This window comes from Corylus avellana, chromosome ca5 (assembly GCF_901000735.1).
Source record: "Corylus avellana chromosome ca5, CavTom2PMs-1.0".
Lineage (NCBI taxonomy): Eukaryota > Viridiplantae > Streptophyta > Magnoliopsida > Fagales > Betulaceae > Corylus > Corylus avellana.
In genome coordinates this window covers 26,762,718-26,785,089 of record NC_081545.1, presented here as the reverse complement: position 1 = coordinate 26,785,089, position 22,372 = coordinate 26,762,718, and the positions used below count along the sequence as shown (strand labels likewise).

Below are 22,372 nucleotides of genomic sequence, written 5' to 3'. Positions count from 1 at the left end.
ATAATATTGTGTCTTTTAATTTAAGTATGATACTTTTTCGTGAAAATTTTAATTGGCTATTTTCAATTCTAATTTTTAAAAAGTAATGATATTCGTTACATTAATTTATCACACTCATTTCATATACACTACGTGACATGTTTAAAAGACTTTTCATGTTTGACACTAAACAAAGTAAAAAGAAGGCCACTTCAAACATATCACACCTGTCAATGTGAAATGAGTGCGATAAAAAAGTGTGATAAATATCATTAGTCATTTTTTAAAAGTTAAAAAAAAAAAAAAATCGGACCGTTGATCTAGCTAGCAAGATATATATAGTTTCGCCTCTGACAAAATTTTTCATTAAACTGGTTTCTAAGAGTTTTCTACAAACTAGCCTCTAAAAGTTATATGTCTTTTAAACGTGCGAGAATCACATGCTTTTTTATTGATACTATTAAAAAATTATATGAGAAGCACATGCTAATAATTTAAAATATATAAATATATATATATTCTCACATTCTAAAGCACACATGCCACTCTTAAAAGCTAGATTAAAGGGAATTTTCTACAAAACAATTTATAGAAAATTTCAGTCCATTTCGTAAAATTAGCGCATATTTGTCCTTATGATTCCAGAAGTTAGTTAGGGCATATATTTAAATTTGGTGGGATTTATCAGAAAACACTATATGTTATCAACATTTTTGTACATTGGTTTTGTTTCTACTTAACAATTTAAAAAATAGAAGAACTTCTTCCTACTTTTTTGTACAAGATAGTTGGAGTTTGTCAACACTTAAATTTTCACTGGTATACTTGCAACTCCATGTTATGCACTATATGTTATCAACATTTTTGTCGTATAATATTAAAATAATATTTTTTAAAATTTTATGATTTTTTTTTCTTAAAAAAAAAAAAAACACAAAGTAAACATTTTGGTGGTATGTGGGGTGGAGCTCGGAGTGGAGGTGGCCTCCCCATTGTATGCATCAGATGGCTCGTGGCTATAGCTGATAATTTGTAATATGATTTGTAAATTTGACATTAACCTAATACGAATAAGTGGATTAAAGTTTTGTATGGTCAGATATCTGTTAATTCGGATAAACCCAAATTAACCTATTTAATAAATGAGCTAGTGAATCTCGGGTCAAATCGCATAACTCATATAGTCATATGTGACCCATTTGACCTATATAATTATAAATCATATATTTTCTTTTAATAATTGAAAATAACAGGTAGAGTTTTTCTTTAAATTGTAGAAAGTTTCTTTGATCTAATTTATAAAAATGTCATATATCTATTTACATATAAAAAAACACATGCATTTGAATAACAATAACAAAGTTGAAATAAAATGTTATTTAAAAAATAAATTTCTCACATATTATTTAAAAATACAGCAAATAAATACTTAAATTTATAGTCTAGAGTTGAAAAAATCCCAACAGATAAGTAAAACTCTGTCCAATAAAATAACATTTGCCGTTCAATGACCGTCATTGCTCTCAAAGAGTCATGTGAAACCGAGAGACAGAGCAACAATTTTGCCATTAATGGCGGTGTTGTTTGGGTTGCTTTCTCTTAGTGAGTGATATTCTTTCTCTAAATGGAGTCCTGTTCTTCTCTGAGAAGCTTTAGCGTAACTCTAAAGCCTCCATTGCTAAACAGTGCAAGAGTATTTGCTATCACTCACAGCAGTTGGAGGAGGAAAAGAGCTTCTTTTCAAGTTTCTGCAATTTCGTTCCAGAAATACATCCACTTCGCTGTAAATGAAACAAAGCGCCAAACCCAGTTGGTCCCTTCTCCTTTACAGGTATATATATGCATTTTACTGTCTCTAAGCTGACTTGGGTTACTTTAATTTAAGCCCATTTGTTCCATTTTGCATTCAAGATCTTGCATGATTTAAGCTTTTTTCTTCTTCAACTTGTTGCTGCTTTGATGCTGGGTTTGTTGAATTTGAAGTGGCCTCTGCACTGGAGTACTATATTGTGATAAGTTCTAAGAATTTGTCTGATAATTGATGCCATTTTTGTTTTTGGTGTCATCTTCTCCACATAAAAAGAGAAGTTAATGTTGCAATAATAAAAGAATTAGTTTTGTTTGATTATGGACTCCATTTTTCCTAATTTTGACTCTTTTATTTATTTTCTTTCTTTTTTCCTCCCCTTTTTGGCTTAATAGAACACTAGTGTTGGGGATATTCCCATTGTCCGATGATTTATAGATGAACAATCACCAATCCCTCCAACAGGTACCATCAATTGGGCATTGGCAGCATTCCTAAGAGTGAGATGGGCAGCAGTTTGGCTGATCGACTTTTATTTGCCTTATAGATTGGATTGGACAAAGGTTTTGGTGAAAGTAGTTTTCTTTGTAGACATATGCTTTCTCCATACAGAAAATTCTTCACAGAGATGTGCCTGTTTGATGAATAATATTGTTCAAATATTTAAGCTTATCTTGTTTGAATGGTTAAGCAAAATTGTATACATGTTGTTTTTCAAACATGTCAGCAAATCGTGTCTAACCATTCCCTTGGATATAAGAATCCGCAAGGAGGAAGTAGAATTTTCGGATATGCAGGCTGCTTGATACTCTTGAGGCTACTATTAAAATCAATATTCTTATTATTATCTTTTTTGCTTCTCCCTATCTCTCTCTCTCTCTGAATATTGACTGCCCTTCTCCATTACCCCCGTCTTCTTTTGATGATACTTAGATTCTTGCTTAAAAGCTAGGGAAGAGTTTAGAATAGCCTCCTGGGCATGAGTATAAATTGTTTAGCCCGTCAGGGGTGAAAGCTCCTGGGTTACTTGGTAACTGATTCTGGCGGGTGGGGTCAGTTACCCGTAGGAGTTTGATTAACGGTGAGGATTGTTGTATAATATGCGTTTGCGACGTGCAATTAATCTGAGTAAAGTTCTCCTATGTTATCAAAAAAAAAAAAAAAAAAGAAGAGTTTAGAATACTTATGCAACATCACTTTTGCATACGGTACAGTGAAAGTTTAAAAAATGTTGGTATTTGTGACATCAAATTTAATCATTTTATGCTCATTTAACAAATCAACAATTTAGATTAGATTTTTATGTATCCACATGCTTCTTCTTCTTGTTATTACTTTACTGAATTGTTGTAAAGAACCTTAGCATCTAGTTGTCCTAATCTTGTGAATAGTGAAGAGTGATCAATTCATTGGGGCTTGTAGTCTTACATGTCTGTTGATTTCTATATATTAGGAAATGGAATCAAGAATCAATCACATTCTTCATATCTATGCCCTTTATTATCAACTTATGGTCTTTATAACAAGTCATTTTTGTACATTGGTTTTATTTCTACTTAACAATTTAAAAAATAGAAGAACTTCTTCCTACTTTTTTGTACAAGATAGTTAGAGTTTGTCAATACTTAAATTTTCACTGGTATACTTGCAACTCCATGTTAGCCATTTCTTCAACTGATCACTTGTGATAATACATCATAAAATTTTGTAATTACTCCAGCTGCTCCAAGTACTTAATGCTTCTACATATGTTGATATTTTACTCTATTTAGCTGCTGCAACTACCAATATGTTAAAGCTTTCAAAGAACAAGCAACTATTAATGTTTTAGTATTATTAACTTAGTAGGAAATATTCTGAGAATATTGATTTTTTTATGTCATCAGGAAAAAATAGATGGTAAATCAGAGCTTCAAATGTTATCATTCCAAGCTCCCAAGATTAGACTTCTACGAAGTTTGTGCATTGAGACTGAAGCAATGCAGGTATCATTCTCTGTTATTCACGCTATTTACCTTGATATTGTAAGTTTTCAAATAGCTCATAGTCAGTTATCACTTCAATTCTTCTGAAATTATTTATTGTGACTAATAGAACTTGCCCTCATTTGGGCTTCTTGTAAGCTCTTACTGCCATTCAGTACAAGAAAATCTCTTGGATTTGATGTTAGTATCAGCCACTTTAGGAGTTGTGATATTTATTTGAAAAAAGAAGGAAACCTACTTAAAGTCGACAGGAAGGCTGGTCAGTTTAGAGCTGCCTGTTGAGTGGGTGGATGACATCAGCAAATAGTTTTTCAAGATAATTTAAATCTTCCTTATGATGATTTATGCTCTTCTTTATTATCTGGATGCAATTATCATATGGCATGGCATGGCTGCAACAATTCATATATATGCAAATCCCTTGACCAAAGGCATCATGGTTAACTTAATCTTGTTATGCTGGAGTTTCTTACATTCTTGGCACTATGGATGCACATAAAATTAGAAGTTAGATATGAACTCTAAAAGAAGTTGATAAGTATTTATGTTTTGTTGCCAATGAACTTTAGCTCAAGTTGCACCTCCTCCCTCCCCTTATAAGAATAGGGGTGATGGGTCTGTTTGTGGGTTCATATGCTCCTCCAAACCCCTTGTTTGTTGTAAAGAAAACTATTATCTGAAGATAGTTTGAGATATATTGACTGGGAAAACAATATCAGTACATAATTGATGGTATTCTCGGAGACTTTCCCAAAATCATTGCTAGAATTCTGACCTAGGATGAATTAACAAGGAAGAATAATTAATGGAACAAGTTGATGTAGGGGAAAAAGGAAAATGCAATAAGAAAATTCTGATTTCCCTCATCTGATATTGGCTGGTGTGATCTTGATTCTTGCGTGTGGGTCCATATGTTCAACGTGAAGAAGTTTGGAAGCCTCAAGCTGCGGGGTTTCTCTTCAAACCTTGTGCTTTATCAATATATATTACTCTAATGTATTGGCCAATATATATATTTTTTTCTGTCTACTAACTCTGTTTTGAAAATTCATATGCAGGTGTTAGATTTTAATGTCTTTCCAGAACCAGAATTTGATGTACCCATATTTTGTGCCAACTTTTTTTCCACCACCAGCATAAACATAGTGGTCTTGTAAGCTCTCTCCTTTCTTTAAATTTTGGACATCTGAGAAACAGAATATTTTTCGTTTACTGCTACAACTACGGCAAAAAAAAAATCTTAAACTTTTCTCCCATTTTTCTTTTCTTCTTGAATGGCAAAACATGCTGCCCTCCAATCTGTTCTTAGAAGGTTTGATAAGAACTTTTTAAATGTTCAAGGAGAACTCATTCCTAGAGAGAAATTCTTCTCATTGGAAATGCTTGAGCCGTGCAAATTTTTCCTATTCATGAAATTTCCAAAAGGTGATAAGGTTTTTCATTGCTTTGACAACATTAAGTAGAATCTTTTACATGTAATTTCTAATAATTCCCAACCCTTAGAGCATGTATGGACATATAGACCTCTGTAATCACATATGTATGTATACATGTAGATCTGGATATAATTCATGCTCATTTGTGTCTGGCTTAACATTTTCATCATTGTAGGGTCTACCTACCCAGCTCATGTGCAAAAACTCTAACCTCTAATTGTAGTTAGGAAAGATGGATCATCTCTCTCATCAAGCATAGTGATCCCCTTGCTAGTGCTTCTATTGTAAGAGATCACTTCTTCCTAACTGGCAAAAGATTTCACTTGATTTATGCAATGACTCATTTAATTTTTTTTCCCTCTAGTTTTATATATTACTAAAGATGTCACCAAGAACAGTTCTGATGGGTAATCTTATCCACTATCAGAAATTTCGATAATACAGGGTCTCACTGGTTGTTTGATTATAGTTTGTGGTACTTCATGCTACTATCTAATAATAAACGATTTTAAACATTCATTCTCTAGGGCAACCTAATGAGTAAATTTATATTACTCTTACATCCTTGCCTTGAAAAGGATTGATGATAATTTGTACAATTTTCCTTGTCTGCAACATCCATGGTTGGATTCTTTAATGGGAACATTTTCATCAAGCATTTATTCTTGTTTCTGGCTATTCTTTTCATATGTTTTTCTTAGTTTTGACCAATTATGATTCCTTGACATTTAAGTCTCCTCGCCTTCTGGTTTTATCTTGTTTTGGTATTTTTGTTTATTTATTTATTTGACTTTTCCTCTGTCTTTTTCTGCTCTTTTAATTTGCGAAGAAGTCATGGGCAATGATAACTAGTTTTTAATGATTTTTCTAGATATCAACCGGAGCGAGCTGTATAGAATGTTTCTGGTATTTCAACTGAAATTCAGATTGAAGGTTTCAATCTTAAATAAACTGGATTTTGGTTGATATTTATATTTAAATTATTGAGAAAGGTGAGAGGGCAGCTGAGACTGTATTCTTCCATATTCAGTTCGACATACTATGCAAGGCTTCCCCATTAGTCGAAGTGGCTGTCCTAATTGTTTTTTATTTTAACCCCCTTGCTTTGGATGGATGGTACATCGTGATCCTGAGAAGGAAATTTCTCTTACTGCTACTTCCACTGCTCGGAAACTGCTCTATGGACTTGCAACCTTTTTTGGATTCTTTTAGCTCTGACAAGGCAGCAACTGTTGGACATGGCAATCTCTCTCACTCACTTGGAAAAAAGGTTTTGGGGTGGGGTGTTAACATGCATAGTTGTGTTTGTTTAAACAATTTGATCCCAGACTTCACTGAGATTTTGCAGACGAATGACTAAGAGTGCATACTACTTTTAACAGAAAATTTATGCTTTGCCACTTTCTCATTTAATTTGAGTGCATGTTTCTTCTTTTCCTTTTTTAGTTCTTTGCTAGGCTGTCTGCATGTACCTGTGTGCATCTCATGTCAATGACTTTTCTTTTTTTCCTGAGCAAATGACTGGTTAGTTTATTCTTGTAAGCTGGAAACCAATATATGGGGAAGAATTAGGTCTTGATAAACTTTTAATTTGGCCATTTATATGGACCTTAACCCTTTGCATGATGTCATCAGTCAAAGAGATTATAAGGAAAGATACTATAAAAGTTTGATGCCTCTTGGCCTAAAGTATGCTGAGGTAAGTGCATTGCCTATACTTGGACATTAAATAAATCCTGATCTTGTATATATATATACATAGGTATATGTGTGTGTACACGTGTGCACGTCTTTTTCGGCTAATCCTCCTAAGATCTATGACATGACTGAACACAGATTTCATGCAGCTTTTACCGTGGGGAGGAAAGCTTACGAGCGAGTCCCTAAAATTTTTCTCACCAATTGTGATATGGACTAGATTTACTCCAAGCGAACTCAAAAATGATGTTTTATATTCTGCATTCACGGATTATTACAAGGTATGAACTGATGAATTTTTGCATCCTGTTTTAAACCGTGTTTGTGGTCATATTTCAACTGCTTCCTGTTAGTTGGAAGTGAGAATTACCATTCATTTGGTAGTTCCTAATTAAAGTGGATGACTGAAGATTGCAACACTGTTGCTCTTGCAGGCATGGCTTAAGCTGATAAAACACGCAGTAGCAGAGACAGATGTGTCCCAAATTATGAGCAATCGTGAAGCACAACATAGATATCTAACATGGAGAGCAGAGAAGGTGATTAATTTCTTTCACAGTTCTTCTTTCATGCATGGCATCATTGCTAAACCTTTGTGATTGACTATCAGTTGTTCGGTTTTCCAAGTCACAGAATGAGGGCAAACAAACAAATGTTCCTTAACATTTGTCAGACATATTCCCTAGAGTACAATCCAAATGGTTGATACATTAGGGCATGCTGCTCTCAAAGTGTTCAGTGATAAGGGTCTTTAAGTGATAGAAACTACCTCTTGGGGTCATCTATTTGGTTGCATTTGCGCACGTAACACGCCTCGGCCTGCTAAGGCTAGGTTTGTTAACTAATGTCTCAGAGGCGCAAAAGGAACATAAGGAGTCACAAAGCTTTAAATGCAATTAAATGATAGTTTAAAATTTTAAATGCGGAAACCTAAGGTCAACATGGAAATAAAATGATACTGTGAATTAAAACTTCTTGTTCTTGTATATACCATGTTCAAATTCAGAGTTTTATGCCCCATCTGCTGCATTATCCCGTGACTTATTTGGTGTATCCAACATTTGGAAAGCAGGATCCAGGTGACTTATTTGGTGTATCCAACATTTGGAAAGCAGGATCCAGGCCATGGGGTTCTGAAAAAGTTGATAGGGGAGACAATGGCAAAGGTATTTATTTATTTATTTCATGAAAATTGTTAGAATATATGGAAAATATATTATATTTTCTATATATTCCATAATTATGTTGATATTGAAATATTCTCTATTTATGGATTGATTGTAATCATATATTGAAATTGTAATCAAATCAAGGGGATTTGATTACCAAACTTGTATTTAGACATTACCCTATAAATAGGGACCTTTGTATTGTAGACAAATCAAGAAAATGAACACAAAGAACTTTACGGGTGGTTCGGTGTTAGACACATACGTCTACCACTAGGAATACCCATCAGGGCTACATTGTGCTCATTAACTTGATTTGTCTACAATACAAAGGTCTCTATTTATAGGGTAATGTCTAAATACAAGTTTGGTAATCAAATCTCCTTGATTTGATTACAATTTCAATATATGATTACAATCAATCCATAAATAGAGAATATTTCAATATCAGCATAATTATGGAATATATGGAAAATATAATATATTTTCCATATATTCTAACAAAAATAATTTAATGTTTCTCCACCAATTAAACAATAATTGCAGCTAATTCTTACTTGTAATCTCCGTAGGAGTTGCTGAGGAGCTTCATCTTTAATGGAATTGATGAGCTAGGAAGCACAACATTCCTGGATTACTTTCCAGAGTACCGCTGTGAGGATGGGGCAATAAATGAGAAGCGTAGCATTGTGGGGAAATCTTTTGAAAATCGCCCTTGGGATACAAAGGGGGAATTCATTGATAAAAATTCTTGATAATATGTTTGTTTTCCCTTTTGTTCCTTCCATTTTTGCTCTTTGGTAACATTTTTCTTGTTGGATTTGTACTAAAGATCTTGTATATTTTGCTATATTATAGATGTGTATTTTTCATACCCTCCTTAGGGCATGTTTGAGATTATATTTAAAGAGCTTAAAAATGCTTTTAACACTTAAAAAGTTCGTTTAAAGGAAAAAATACTTGTTTGGTAAAAAAATTAAAAGCACTTTTAAGGGTCCAAAATGGCTAAAACGTATTTTTGGCAAAAGCTTAAAAATAAAGCTTTTGTCCAAAATTTTTTTTTGACTTTGGGCCTATTTGAGATTGTATTTGAAGGTCGTAAAAGTGTTTTTAACACTCAAAAAGTTCATTTGAAGAAAAAAGTACTTGTGTGGTAAAAAAAAGAAAGTAAAAGCACTTTTAAGGGTCCAAAAAGCCTAAAAATATTTAAAATGTACTTTTGACAAAAGTTTAAAAATAAAGTTTTTGCTCAAAAGCTTTTTTTGACTTAAAAGTTTTAGTTTTTAAACACAATCTTAAACAGGCTCTTAAAAACTCTATTTTTCAAATGCAATTCCAAATAGATTCTTGTAAATCAAGTCATAAACCCTAAACTAAATCCCAAGTAGTTATGATATATATATATATATATATATATATGTGTGTGTGTGTGTGTGTGTGTGTGAAAAAAATCATAAATTATGAATAAACTCGTTTTTTTATTATAATTTATCATCGCAAAATTAAACCCTCATATATATATATATACACACGAGAGTAACGTATCAGCGCAGAATTACACCCTAGAAAGTATCAACGCAGCCTGAAAAGTATGAACCCTGGCGACGGCTTCCGGGCAAAACAAGCTACCATGGGGATGACGGCTAAGCAAAAGCAGTTTCCGTTGGATGTACTATTCGACATCTTTTCCCAGCTACCCATCAAGACACTCTTGCGCTTCAGGTGTGTCTCTCCGCTGTGGTGCACCATCATCGACGATCCAGACCTTGCTCGCACGCACCGACTCCGACGTGTTGAAGAACCCAAAATTCTACTTCTTGAAGCCACGCACAAACCGCTAGACCCAGTGTTTCGAGAAGATAGGAGTGGGCTCTTATGGTTTGTAAATGGCAAAGCAGCGTATTCTCTTGAGGGCTGCTGCAATGGGTTGCTTTGCTTCACAAGACCTTTCTGGTCTTATAACCATAGCCCTTTGTTTTTGGTTAATCCTCAAAGGCAACAAGTTGTAGAGCTGCAACGTCCCCCTTGCAAAGGCGCCCCGTGGCCTCCAGTGCATGATACAGTGTGCAGTTGTAGTTATGGTTTGGGGTTTGATTGTTCAACAAATACGTACAAGATTGTTGGAGTTTTTTTCAATGGAAAAAATACAGGCGATGATGATTTATGTGCCCAAGTGTACACTCTTGGAAGAGGTCGATCCTCATGGAGAGCCGTTAAAGGTCCTCCTAAAACCACAATTAGGAGTCGTAACTGTATCCATGGAAGGCCTGTATATGCATGTGGAGCACTTCATTGGCTTGTTATGCGTACACATAATCATATTCAATACAAGATTGTTTATTTTGATGTTGGAAAGGAGGAATTTGGGTTGATTTATCCACCCAGATTTCAGTCTGAGTCCTGTCATTTAGTTGATCTCGGAGGAGACTTAGCAATGGCCGTTGTTGGTGGATCATATTATTATACGGAAATCGAGATATGTGTAATGAAGGAATATGATCAAAAGAAAGAGTGGGTCAAAGAATACACGATCTGTCTTGCAGATCTGCAAGAGATGCATCAAGAGATAAGAGGTGATAACTTTAATGTTATTGGGCTATTTGAAGATAGTGAAATACTAGTGAAGGTGACCAACGAAAACTTCCTCTTCTATAATACAAAGACTGGCCTGCTAAAGTACAAGCGCCACCATATCCCAAGGCTCGATTATGACACAGAAATCCTATATCACATGGGTACCCTACTATCAATTGCTCTGTTTCGGGAAGAGTAATACATATATGGCTCAAGTCTTTGTTTGTTTCTTTTTGGTGTGGTGTTTCCCATCGTCAAATTTGGTCAATTGGTACCCTTTTGAATAAAACAGAAGAGATGTCAATTTGCTTTCATGTACGTGCATGGTTCATTTGTAATTTTAAGGATTTATGAAAATAATTCTAAGAAACATCAATTAATCATTAATTCATGTAATTTTGACTAATGACTAACACTTTCTCTGAGTTACAAATTGTAATTTTCTTCTTTGTTATAGTAAACAATTGCCAATTTGGATCCTATTGTTGTTGTATTTATTTTAAATACCCTAATCCATCGTCAAGTTTATTCCATCTACCTCTTTCACTATTTCCATGTGTTTCTTCTTGTGTTCCACATATCCATGTTGTTAATGATTTATGAGTTATCATTCACATTTTCAAAAGTCTAACCTTGGAGCTATTTCCTGCCTTAAATCCGATTAGACTTGAAAACTTTTCTCAACCCCACCTGATATTCTTTCATATAATCCCACCTCTTACACTCCACAAGGATTATTAGAATACTACCCTCCCCATGATCTTTCATATTTAGCGTTTACCATCACTCTCCACCATGCCTCTTTTTTAAGCTTATAGCTCCAAAGCCATTAACTAAGAGAACACGATTGAAGCTCAACAAGTTCCTAACCCCTAACCCTCCCTTACATATCGGCAAACAAACTCTAGACCAGCTAAACAAATGATATTATAACTCTCGTATACCCCCTATTTAAAAAATTACATTGTAGCTTCTCAAAACAATCACCTTCAACAATTTGTTTTGTTTTGTTTTTTTTTTCAATTCAAAATGGAAACAAAGAACTAATCTTAATTTATTACGGTATGCGGTGCTTTTTCTTAGCTCTTCACATCCATTAGGGAGGGCAAAACTTGCTCAAACTCGCCCAACCTGATATCCCTGATCTGGCCTTGCTTGAAAAAGGACAGTGATTCTTTTGTAATTCTGACATGTATGTGTTGGAATTTAGTAATAGTTTTTAAAGTTATTGAGTTATCGACCTGCCTTGCCCCGAAAAAACAAGCCATATAAAAACATTCTTTCTACCAGAAACCCCAACCTATCTTTTCCTTTCATTGGCTTCATTCTAGCGGTGCCTCTTCCTTCCTCATGCTCCACCTGATGTCAATTACCCTTCACCACACTTCATTGGCTCCGAATTCAGGAAGAAAGGAAATAACAAATAAAGAAGAGAAATATTCTAGTTGCCCCAAATAAGCAAATAGAAAAATAACTCTAAAAGACGAAAATTTAATTGATACTTCAAAATTTAATTCACAATAATACAAACCTAACTTTAGGGATATTTGTATTATTAGAAAAAAAAAAAAAAGAAAGTAAATATAAAAATATCCCTAAAGTTGGGGAGAATGTAAAATAATATATTATTCTAAAAATAACATTCAAATATTACGTTCAATTCTTTCAATTCTTGTGCTGATATTCACTGTTGCGTAGTCATACTAAGTAATTAATGGTATTTTTATTAATATGAACAATCATGATAGTTTATGAGGATGCTGTTGATAATTAAACCTTAGAAATTTTTAGGCCACGAATGTCAAAGAAAAATGGGTTTGGGCTTAGCTTTATGTTGAATATGGTTTTACTATTCCGCTATGTTAAAATATCAGAATTCTTTTGGGGCAAATTTGTAAAAGGTAATAGCATATATACATCACTGGTCATTAGCCAATATTCTTTGAATTATTCCCCACTTAAATACATGATAAGCAAATATAAGAAAATAACAAAGGTAACAAGTCTAACTCTTTCTGGAATCCATCCTATAAATGAATCTAAATTGATAAGTCAAACTCCTTCATGACTGAAAACACAGAGTAATGGCTTATTTGAGATTGCGTTAAAGAGCTTAAAAAATATATTTAGCACCTAAAAAGCCGTGCCAAACAAAAATTGGCATGTTCGGTAAAAATTTCCAAAAGTACTATAAAAATGGCCAAAAAACGTTTTTTTGACTTAAAAGCTATATTTTTCTAACGCAATCACAAACATGCTTTAAAAATGGCCAAAATGCACTTTTGTCAAAAGCTTAAAAATGAATTTTTTTTTTCTCAAAAGTATTTTTTTGACTTAAAAGCTCTATTTCTCAAATGCAATATCATTTTTGAGATTGCATTAAAGAGCTTAAAAAGTACCATTAGTACCTAAAAAGTTGTACCAAACAAGAGCGGGTATGTTTGGTAAAAAAATTTCAAAAGTATTTCTTTGAATTTTTTACTCTAAAAATAGGGAAAACATACTTTTGACGAAAACTTAAAAATGAAGCTTTTGCCAAAAAAAAATTTTTGACTAAAAAGTTTTATTTCTCAAACATGCTCTAAGTGTCCACGCTAACATTCACCAACGGTTACAACAATTAATGAATCATGACCGGTGCATTTTTAAAAAGGCGCAATTTTAAAGGTCATTTTATCAAATATTTAATTGTGTATTTAAAAGTTAGGTTTTTCAAATAGTATGTTTTAAATTTTTCATTTTAAATCGCACTTTTTGAAATTGCAAACTCAAACAAACCCTAAGTCTCTAAAACCGTACGTGATTGGCAAGGTTTAAAGGTGAAATTGCGATTTTAAATGTTAAGCTGTGATTTTTTCAAACCTTTAACTGTTTTTTTTTTTTTAAATCAAGTTTTTAGATCAATCAGTTAACTAAGTTTGTTTTAACATACTAATTAAAAACCACTTAATAAGGTGAAACTACGATTTTACTAAATGCAATAGATAAGTCAATCTCCTTCATGACCGAAAAATAGAGTACGTCTTCATGTTTACATTCACCAACCATGACCGGCAAGGTTTAAAAGTGAAGTTACAGTGATCTTTTTTAAAAGTGAAATTACAACCATGACCGGCAATCTTCCTATTTTTGTCACTGTTCATGGCATCATGAACAAGCTATGCTAACAGTAACAGAGCATTTGCTGCTGCTGCATTTTCTTTGTTGACCAGATCCTCTAGCTTCGCCTATAAAGAAAAGATTTATCCCAAAAAAAATCAAAACAGTAGCCAATAAAAAAATAAAGGTAGTCAAAAACATTCAAGAAAACACTAATACAAACCTTCATGAGTGACTTCAACATGGGCAACAAAGCAAACCGGCAGTCAAACATACATACGTACCAACCCAGTTTGCGTCCTGGTCTGCCGAGCAACAAGAGTTGCTAGGATTATAGCATCAAGTTGACAAAGACGCAACACTCGACATGGTGAGTATCAAGATATTATCTTCTACACCAACTCAGCAACAGAATGATACTCTAGATCATAGCAAATGTTTCAATCTTTACATAGCAATATCTTCTATTAAGTTGGATCTTAATAGAAGATATTAACAATATCTCCTTTTCCTCTGTAAGTTTTGGGACATAGTTGGAGAGTTGCTAGGATTATAGCATCAAGTTGACAAAGACGCAACACTCGACATGGTGAGTATCAAGACATTATCTTCTACACCAACTCAGCAACAGAATGATACTCTAGATCATAGCAAATGTTTCAATCTTTACATAGCAATATCTTCTATTAAGTTGGATCTTAATAGAAGATATTAACAATATCTCTTTTTCCTCTGTAAGTTTTGGGACATAGTTGGATCTTCAATCAAGTGCATTCGAAGACTTTTAATGGTACTTAAAGAGTTAGATGAGTCTGAAACACGCGTAAAGCATTACTTGACTTCTTTTTGAAAAATAATAGCATTATGACACAGAAGCATTAAAGCTTTCAGGCTAAAGAAGAATCCTTGAAGAAGTTGCACCTCCTCTTCTTGTTGAGGATGAGGTTATGGATTCAAGAACCACTAGATGTGTGTAATGTACCAATCAAATAACTAATTAAGGAGCAAAAAATTCATTGGACCATATTGTTACCGAGGTTAGTTCATAAGCAATGTGCTAGCCACGCTATGGTTTGAATGCTGGACCAGAAAGAGATTTGTACATCCTATAATGTTTTTTCTTATACAACTTGTTAGTGTTTGTTAATGCTGTATATTGTTTTGCTTATAGTTTCAATTTTAATTATTATATCTGGTCTCTTGTTTAATTTGTTTGGTCTAGATCTGTTATCTTGCTGCTTTTTTATGCTCCTTAATTTACTTTATGCGGGTGAACTTTCCTATCCTCTATTTTTTTTTAACCTTTGGCCTTTAATATTAATTTTTAGGGTAAATATATCATAAATCCTTAGGTCAACGCATCAAAAATTTTTTGTCCCTAAGTTTTTTCTCTTGAAAATTTACTCCCTAGGTCAATCGAAATGCCAATAAAATCCTTGTCGTCAAATTTTTTTCACTTTCGTTAATGCCACGTCAGCATAATAATTTTTTCTTAATTTAATTTAAAAATTAAATATAAAAATAATAAAATAACAATAAAATTAAATTAAAAAAAAACAAAAAACAAAAATTCGAAGGGTGGCTTGGAGCCACCCCTGGCCACCCCAAACCTTCACTTGCTTGCATTCTGATTTTGTTTGATTAATCACAAATCCTTAATTAAGCTCTTGGATCCTCCTAAAAAGGAGAATTACAAAATGTAGCACAGTTATAATCAGCTTCGATCATTTGGGGAAATAATCATCACTTCCATCTTTCACAAATTACAAAATCAAACAAGATCGTTTTATTCTTTGATTTTCAATTTATAATTTTATTCTTTGATTTGGAAAGTTCAAGGTACGGTCTGATCCCCATTGTTGAATCAAAGAAAGTCAATCTGACCTTTCAACAACCCTAACCTCACCATCCCAGAAGGCAAATCTCTAGATCAAGATCTTCATAGAGGGAGATAGGGAGAAACCTGGTAAAGAGAGAAAGTAAAAGAACAGAGAAATTCAACAATGGGGTTGTTCACGCACACCATGGCAGGTAGTGGATTCATTCTGATCGGGGCATGGGAAGCTCTCATCTCCTCAAATTCAATCCATAATCTAGTCAGAAATTCGATTCCATCTTCACCTCTCACATCTCTTCACGCACCACCGCCGGCTTCATCGTCGAGAACCAAGAAGAACCTATATTCCTTATCTTTGACACGCTCAGAGCTAGTTGCACTGCTCTCGCTAAGACCGTCGAATCCGCCGAAGCAAACTGAAACGGTTGGATTTTTCTCGAAATTCTTATTTTACTTTGCGTGAGTGTGGTTTCTGTTTGGTTCCCGAGAAAATGTTGGAAATGAAAAGGACGTGTTTGGTAGCTGAGGAGACTGAGGCAATTGAAGTTTAGACTGAGGCAAAATGGAAAAAATTCGACTTCTGCCATCTGAAATCGTTGGACAAGAGCTTAATTAAGGATTTGTGATTAATCAAACAAAATCAGAATGCAAGCCAGTGAAGGTTTGGGGTGGCTTTCGAATTTTTTTAAAAATTTTATTACTTTTATATTTAATTTTTAAATTAAATTAATAAAAAAATTATTATGCTGACATGGCATTAATGAAAGTTAAAAAAATTTGACGACAATGATTTTATTGGCATTTCCATTGACCTAGGGAGTAAATTTTCGAAAAAAAAAAAAAAAACTTAAGGACAAAAGAATTTTGGCACGTTGACCCAAAGATTTATGATATAATTACCTTAATTTTTATTATTAAGGTTTCTTGGTTCATGCAAAGCTAGCCAAAAGGAATGTGCTTCCTTCATGGTTGGCCTGCCATTGCCTTTCAAATATTAGTATCTTATTGTAGAGACAATTTTTTCCCAAGTAAGATTTCCCAACTTTGTCATTATGCTATTTGGAAATTTAACAAGATCTTATGTGTTATGTGGTTCTTCTTGATTATATACCTTTTCAAATCGATTACATATTTATGTGGTGTTAAATAATGTATTTGATGACTAAAGTGTGTTAGGGGTATGATACATTCATTACATTGTATGGTTACAGTGATTAACTAGATAGTTGATGGCTAATTGTTAAGAGTTTACCACATTGTGCCATTAATGGGAACTACAATCTTCTGTGCAATATTTTGTTTCATATATACTATTGAGTTAATAAAGAGTGAACTTCAATCTTCTATAAAGTTATACGAGTAAAGCCTCCTATAAAGTTATACATGAGAGACCATAAAAGAACAAATTTACCTTTTGAGACATGCGATTTCTCTGCCACTTGATTGCCATTTGAATTTCTAAACCTACTTCTACTTCCTTCATAATGCTCCATATGATTTCCAACTCAGCAGCACCCTCAGTCTTATCATCATCTTTAGTCTCATTCTTGAGTAGCTCTGTCCACCGTTAGGAGGGATACATAAACACCTTGTGGATTGTATCCTGAAATTTGTTCCATTTTCCTCTTTTCCTTGACACATAAACTCTTAACCTTCTTCAATGGTTTCTCATATCTTAAATTTAATTGATACTTCAAAATTTAATTCACAATAATGCAAACCTAACTTTACGGATATTTGTATTATTTTTTTTTAAAAAAAAGTAAATATAAAAATATCCCTAAAGTTGAGGAGAAAGTAAAATAATATATTATTCTAAAAATAACATTCAAATATTACGTTCAATTCTTTCCATTCTTGTGCTGATATTCACATTCAAAACAAGCAAAATTGATCTCAATCACAGTTTCTCAGAAAATAAACACATATAAATTCTTGAAAAATCCATATCTACCATATACAACATCGTTTACCTGCAATCTCCATCGCTGTTTTTCGAAGAAAAAAAAAATGTAGAAATTTTCGAAAAACCATTATATACCATATACAATATCGTTTACTAGCAATCAAACATGTAAAATTGATATCTATCACCATTTTTCAAAAAACAAACAAGTAGAAATTCTTGCAAAACCTTATATACCATATCACATTGTTTACCAGCAACCAAAAAGGTGAAATTGATCTTCATCACCGTTTCTCGGAAAATGAAAATGTAAAGAATCTCAAAAAACCCTTATGTACCTACCATATACGACACCGTTTACCAAAAATCAAATAGTTAAAATTAATTTTAATCACCGTTTCTTGAAAAACAAACCCATGAAATTCTCGAAAAACCTTTTATACCATATACTGATCATGCAAAAATGACACCATTTACCATAAACCAAACATGTAAAATTATTGCATACAATTGATATCCATCATCGTTTCTCGGTAAACAAACACAACAAACAGGTAAAATTGATGTTTCTCAGAAAACCCTTATCTACCATATACGACACCATTTACTTGCAATCTCAATCACCATTTCTCAGAAAACAAACACGTAGAAATTCTTGGAAAACCCTTATACACCATATACAACGTTGTTTACTAGCAACAACACAGGTAAAATTGATCTCTATCACTGTTTCTCAAAAAACAAACATGTATAAATTCTCGAAAAACCCTTATATACCATATATCACACCATTTACAAGCAACCAAACTAGTGGAATTAAAAATACGACACCATTTACCAAAAACCAAACATGTAAAATTAATCTCAATCCCTGTTTCTCGAAAAACAAACACATAAAAAATTTCGAAAAACCCTTATACCATATACTAACCATGCAAAGGCCCACAACATATATTGACTTGAAATTTTCTTCATTCAAAGGTCAACAACATATCCAAAAATCGTGACCAAATGTGATCATTAACCCACTCAAATGTTCCATACATTTTAAGTTGCTTTAAATGTTTGATAACTTGACCTTCGAAACTTAGAAAAATCATAACTCTTTCAATTTAAATCCAAATGATACGAAATTTGACTTAAAATTTTCTTCATTCAAACGCCAACAACATATCCATAAATTATAGCAATCCAAAACTTTTTAATACCTTAAAAGTCTCATGAAATTCTGTGGTTATGTTTGATTTGTAGGGGTGTCAACCCGGTCCGGTTTCCCGGTTTTTGGCCAAAACCGGAACCGGAACCGGGGTCCTGGTTCCCGGCCGGTTCCGGTAACCGGTTTTTGAAAAAAATTAGTGTTTGGGGCTTATTTTAGGTATTGGGCGTAAAATAAGCCCATTATTTTTTTCATAAGTTAGCTCATTTAAAAAAAAAGAAGCTATTAATCTTTTTGTCTAAATTAAAGAGGCTTTATTGTGATTATTCCAAATAATTAAAAAATAAACCTAAAAAAGCCTAAAAATCCTAAAAAATCAATGTTTTTGCCTATACGAGCCTTAGAAATAAAAAAACAAATTTTTTAAAATACCCTAAAAATTATTTTAAATTAGATACATAAAGAAAACATTAAAACAATAAAAAGTAAAAACATGTAAACAAACCAACATGCACAAGAAATAAATACCCCTTACTACAACAATTCAAAACCCAAAAAAATAAAAAAATAAAACAAGTATTTAAATAATCTACTAATAAAAAGAAATACACTCACAATAAAAATAGTTCACAAACATATTACAAAGACAATATATATATATATTATTTAATAAAATAAGATCGGGTTCCGGTTTTCCCGGTTTTTACCGGGTGTCAAAAACCGGGACCGGAACCGGGGTCCCGGTTTTTTTTTTTTTTTGGCAACCAGAACTGGTCCCCGGTTTCCCGGTCCCGGTTCCGGTTTCTCGGTTATTTCTGACACCCCTATTGATTTGAATTTCTGCTTTGATATTTGCACTTTGACATTTGTCTGTTATGTGAAAGTTTTTGCAAGTAATCAGAAAGTTAGTAAAGGACATCAATTGGATGTTTATGAAGGGAATTTGAGATGGGTGGCACACCTACTTTGAATAATTCATATTCGTACTTTTTGAGATATATTTGTGTTTCACTCATATACACTTTGATTTGAGAGATATTGAAATATAGTTGTTTCCAAAATTTATGATGGGCTTGTCTAATTTATTATTGTTGTCTTATATTTTTTTTATATCCCCTTAATATGTTCAACAATAATAATAATAATGAGAAAATACTTTAGGATTCCAAATTATGTTGATCAAGTTAGCATTCCAGATTATGTCGATCAAATGCTATGTATTACATGGATGATAAATTAGTTGCAAAAATAAATCTAGATTGAAGGTTTCATATGGCATTAAGATCTCGAAAAAAGATAAATTAATGAAAATGATAAATTAATTGCCAAAACTATGGATTAAATAAAACCAAAATTAATTTATTTATCAATTAATTGATTAATTTATTTATCAATTAATTGACAATTAATTTATCATTTTCATTAATTTATCCTTTTTCTATATCTTAATTCAAAACTTCAATCTAGTTCTATTTTTGCAACTATTTTATCATCCATGTAATACATATCAGTTGATCAACATAATCTGGAATCCTAAAGTATTTTATTATTATTATTATTATTATTATTGATGAACATGTTAATGGGATCTAAAAAGTATAAAACAACAATAATAAATTACACAAAAATTAACTATAACAAGTATATCGTAAATTTTGGAAACAACGATATCTCAATATATCTCAAATGAATATCTGCATCTCAAGAACATATTAACAAATCGCAAATTAAAACAAAGAAACACGAATATAGCTACGAGTATGTGTGTCACCCATCACAAATCCCCATCATCTTATTGTGCATCCAATTGATTTCCTTCACTGACTTTCCAATTGCTCGCAAAAATTTATCATCAATTTCAGCATCCGCTCTGCCCTTCTTCGTCCACCCGATTCTACGCAGCGCTTCCACAGCCGCATCTTTCTCCGTCGGTCATTCTTCAAGAAAGGCATGCAGCCTCGTCAAAACCTTCTTACAACAGACAGCCATCGTTTGTGAACATCCACGCAGCATCCTAAAATTATCTTTACACCGAGCACTCCGATGCTCTCATTATTGCTCTCCATCAAAGTCACCACAAAATCAACGTCTTCTTTGCTTTTAAAATTTTGCTTGTGACCTACAATTTCTTTTCCACACATCTTTAGCAAACAGGAGGCAACAGATTTCTTAACCTATAAATAAAACATAAATTAATTTAAAATTTAAAATGCAAATCAAGCACAATTAATAAAAATAAGTTACTGTCTCATCTGGATGGGTGAGGAGGGATGAGAGAATGCCAAAAGGAGCCAACCACATTGAAGTTGAATGGCCATATGAGGCTACAGATTTGGACTAGGTGGCCTGTGTTTTCCGGATGAACTTTTTGTTGGACATTGTTGAGAGCCGCAGCCAACTTTGAGCCGACTCCAAGATTGGTTAGTGTGCGTACCGTGTGTTGGTCATCAGTACCAATAAATTAATTTTGATTTTATTTAATCCTTAGATATTTTTCGCAAGTTTTCATACGGAATTAAGATATCGAAAAAAGATAAATTAATGAAATAAATTAATTAATTGCCAATTAATTGATAAATAAATTAATTTTGGTTTTATTTAATCCTTAGATATTTTTGGCAATTAATTTATCATTTTCATTAATTTATCATTTTTCGAGATCTTATTGCCATATGAAACCTTCAATCTAGATTTATTTTTGTAACTAATTTATTATTCATGTAATACATATCACTTGATCGACATAATCTAGAATGCTAACCTTATCAACATAATTTGGAATCCTAAAGTATTTTTTCATTATTATTATTATTGATGAATATATGAAGGGATCTAAAAAATATAAGACAACAATAATAAATTAGTAGGGGTGTCAGCACGGTCCGGTTTCCCGATTTTTTGCCAAAACTGGGAACCGGAAATGGGGTACCCCTGTTCTCGGTTTTGAGAAACCGGGACCCCAGTTAAACCGGGGTCCCGGTTTCGGTTTTACCCGGTCCGGTAACCGATTTTTTTTAAAAAATTTGTTTTTGGGCTTATTTTAGGTATTGGGCCTAAAATAAGCCCTTTTTTTTTTTTTAAGTTGGCCCATTTTTAAAAAAATCTATTAGTCTGTTTGTCTAAATTAGAGGAACTTTGTTGTAATTGTTCCAAATAATTAAAAAATAAACCTAAAAAAGTCCAAAAATCCTAAAAAATCAATGTTTTTGCCTATTTGGGCCTTAGAAATAAAAATTTAATTTTTTAAAATACCCTAAACCTAAACCTAAGTGTAAATATATATATATATATATAATGGAAACCCAGTGCCGGTATTCCCGATAAAAACCGGGTACCTGAACCAGGGTACTCGGTTTTTGGAATTTTCAAACCGGGACCCCGGTTTCCTGGTTCCGGTTCCGGTTTTCCGGTAATTTTTGAAACCCCTATAAATTAGACAAAAATTAACTATAACAAGCCCATTGTAAATTTTGGAAACAACTATATCTCAATATATCTCAAATCAAAATACATATGATCAGTATCTTAAAACATATGTATATATCAAAATGTATGCAATTAATGCAAATAAATATTTGCATTTGAAAAACATATTAACATTTCTTAAATCAAAACAAAGAAACACAAATATATCTGAGTACGTGTGTTACCCATTTCAAATCTCCGTCATCTTATTGTGCATCCAATTGATTTTCTTCACTGACTTTCTGATTGCTTGCAAAAACT

At 32.9% G+C, this 22,372-nt stretch overlaps 3 protein-coding genes and 1 non-coding gene across 4 annotated transcripts in view; 3 read left to right on the top strand and 1 right to left on the bottom strand.

Moving 5' to 3' along the window:
* The first annotated feature begins 1,498 nt into the window (after positions 1–1,498).
* LOC132183158 (phytochromobilin:ferredoxin oxidoreductase, chloroplastic-like) lies at positions 1,499–8,946 on the top strand. The gene is made up of 8 exons (XM_059596555.1): positions 1,499–1,810; positions 3,673–3,771; positions 4,830–4,923; positions 6,812–6,906; positions 7,055–7,186; positions 7,340–7,444; positions 8,021–8,071; positions 8,647–8,946. The coding sequence occupies exons 1-8, from the start codon at positions 1,604–1,606 to the stop codon at positions 8,827–8,829; spliced, it is 966 nt and encodes a 321-aa protein (XP_059452538.1). The 5' UTR covers positions 1,499–1,603; the 3' UTR covers positions 8,830–8,946.
* A 719-nt stretch (positions 8,947–9,665) lies between these two features.
* Positions 9,666–10,847, top strand: LOC132182045 (F-box protein At5g65850-like). The gene has a single exon (XM_059595253.1). The coding sequence runs from the start codon at positions 9,666–9,668 to the stop codon at positions 10,845–10,847; it is 1,182 nt and encodes a 393-aa protein (XP_059451236.1).
* A 4,547-nt stretch (positions 10,848–15,394) lies between these two features.
* LOC132183495 (small nucleolar RNA Z103) lies at positions 15,395–15,500 on the bottom strand. Its single transcript, XR_009440458.1, has one exon. It is a non-coding gene; the product is annotated as a small nucleolar RNA Z103 (small nucleolar RNA).
* A 250-nt stretch (positions 15,501–15,750) lies between these two features.
* The window catches only part of LOC132182044 (protein DETOXIFICATION 1), an 8,665-nt gene continuing 2,043 nt past the window's right edge, over positions 15,751–22,372 (top strand). The window contains exons 1-2 of the mRNA XM_059595252.1: positions 15,751–16,008; positions 21,991–22,055. Coding sequence (XP_059451235.1) covers positions 15,751–16,008; positions 21,991–22,055 — 323 coding nt within the window. The remainder of the gene's footprint in view (positions 16,009–21,990; positions 22,056–22,372) is intronic.

Bases quoted from the DNA above. Each gene is read 5' to 3' on its own strand.
- LOC132183158 (XM_059596555.1), top strand. From the start codon at position 1,604: ATGGAGTCCTGTTCTTCTCTGAGAAGCTTTAGCGTAACTCTAAAGCCT. The intron at 1,811-3,672 runs GTATATATATGC...TTATGTCATCAG, and splicing joins TGGTCCCTTCTCCTTTACAG to GAAAAAATAGATGGTAAATC. The intron at 3,772-4,829 runs GTATCATTCTCT...ATTCATATGCAG, and splicing joins TTGAGACTGAAGCAATGCAG to GTGTTAGATTTTAATGTCTT.
- LOC132182045 (XM_059595253.1), top strand. From the start codon at position 9,666: ATGAACCCTGGCGACGGCTTCCGGGCAAAACAAGCTACCATGGGGATG.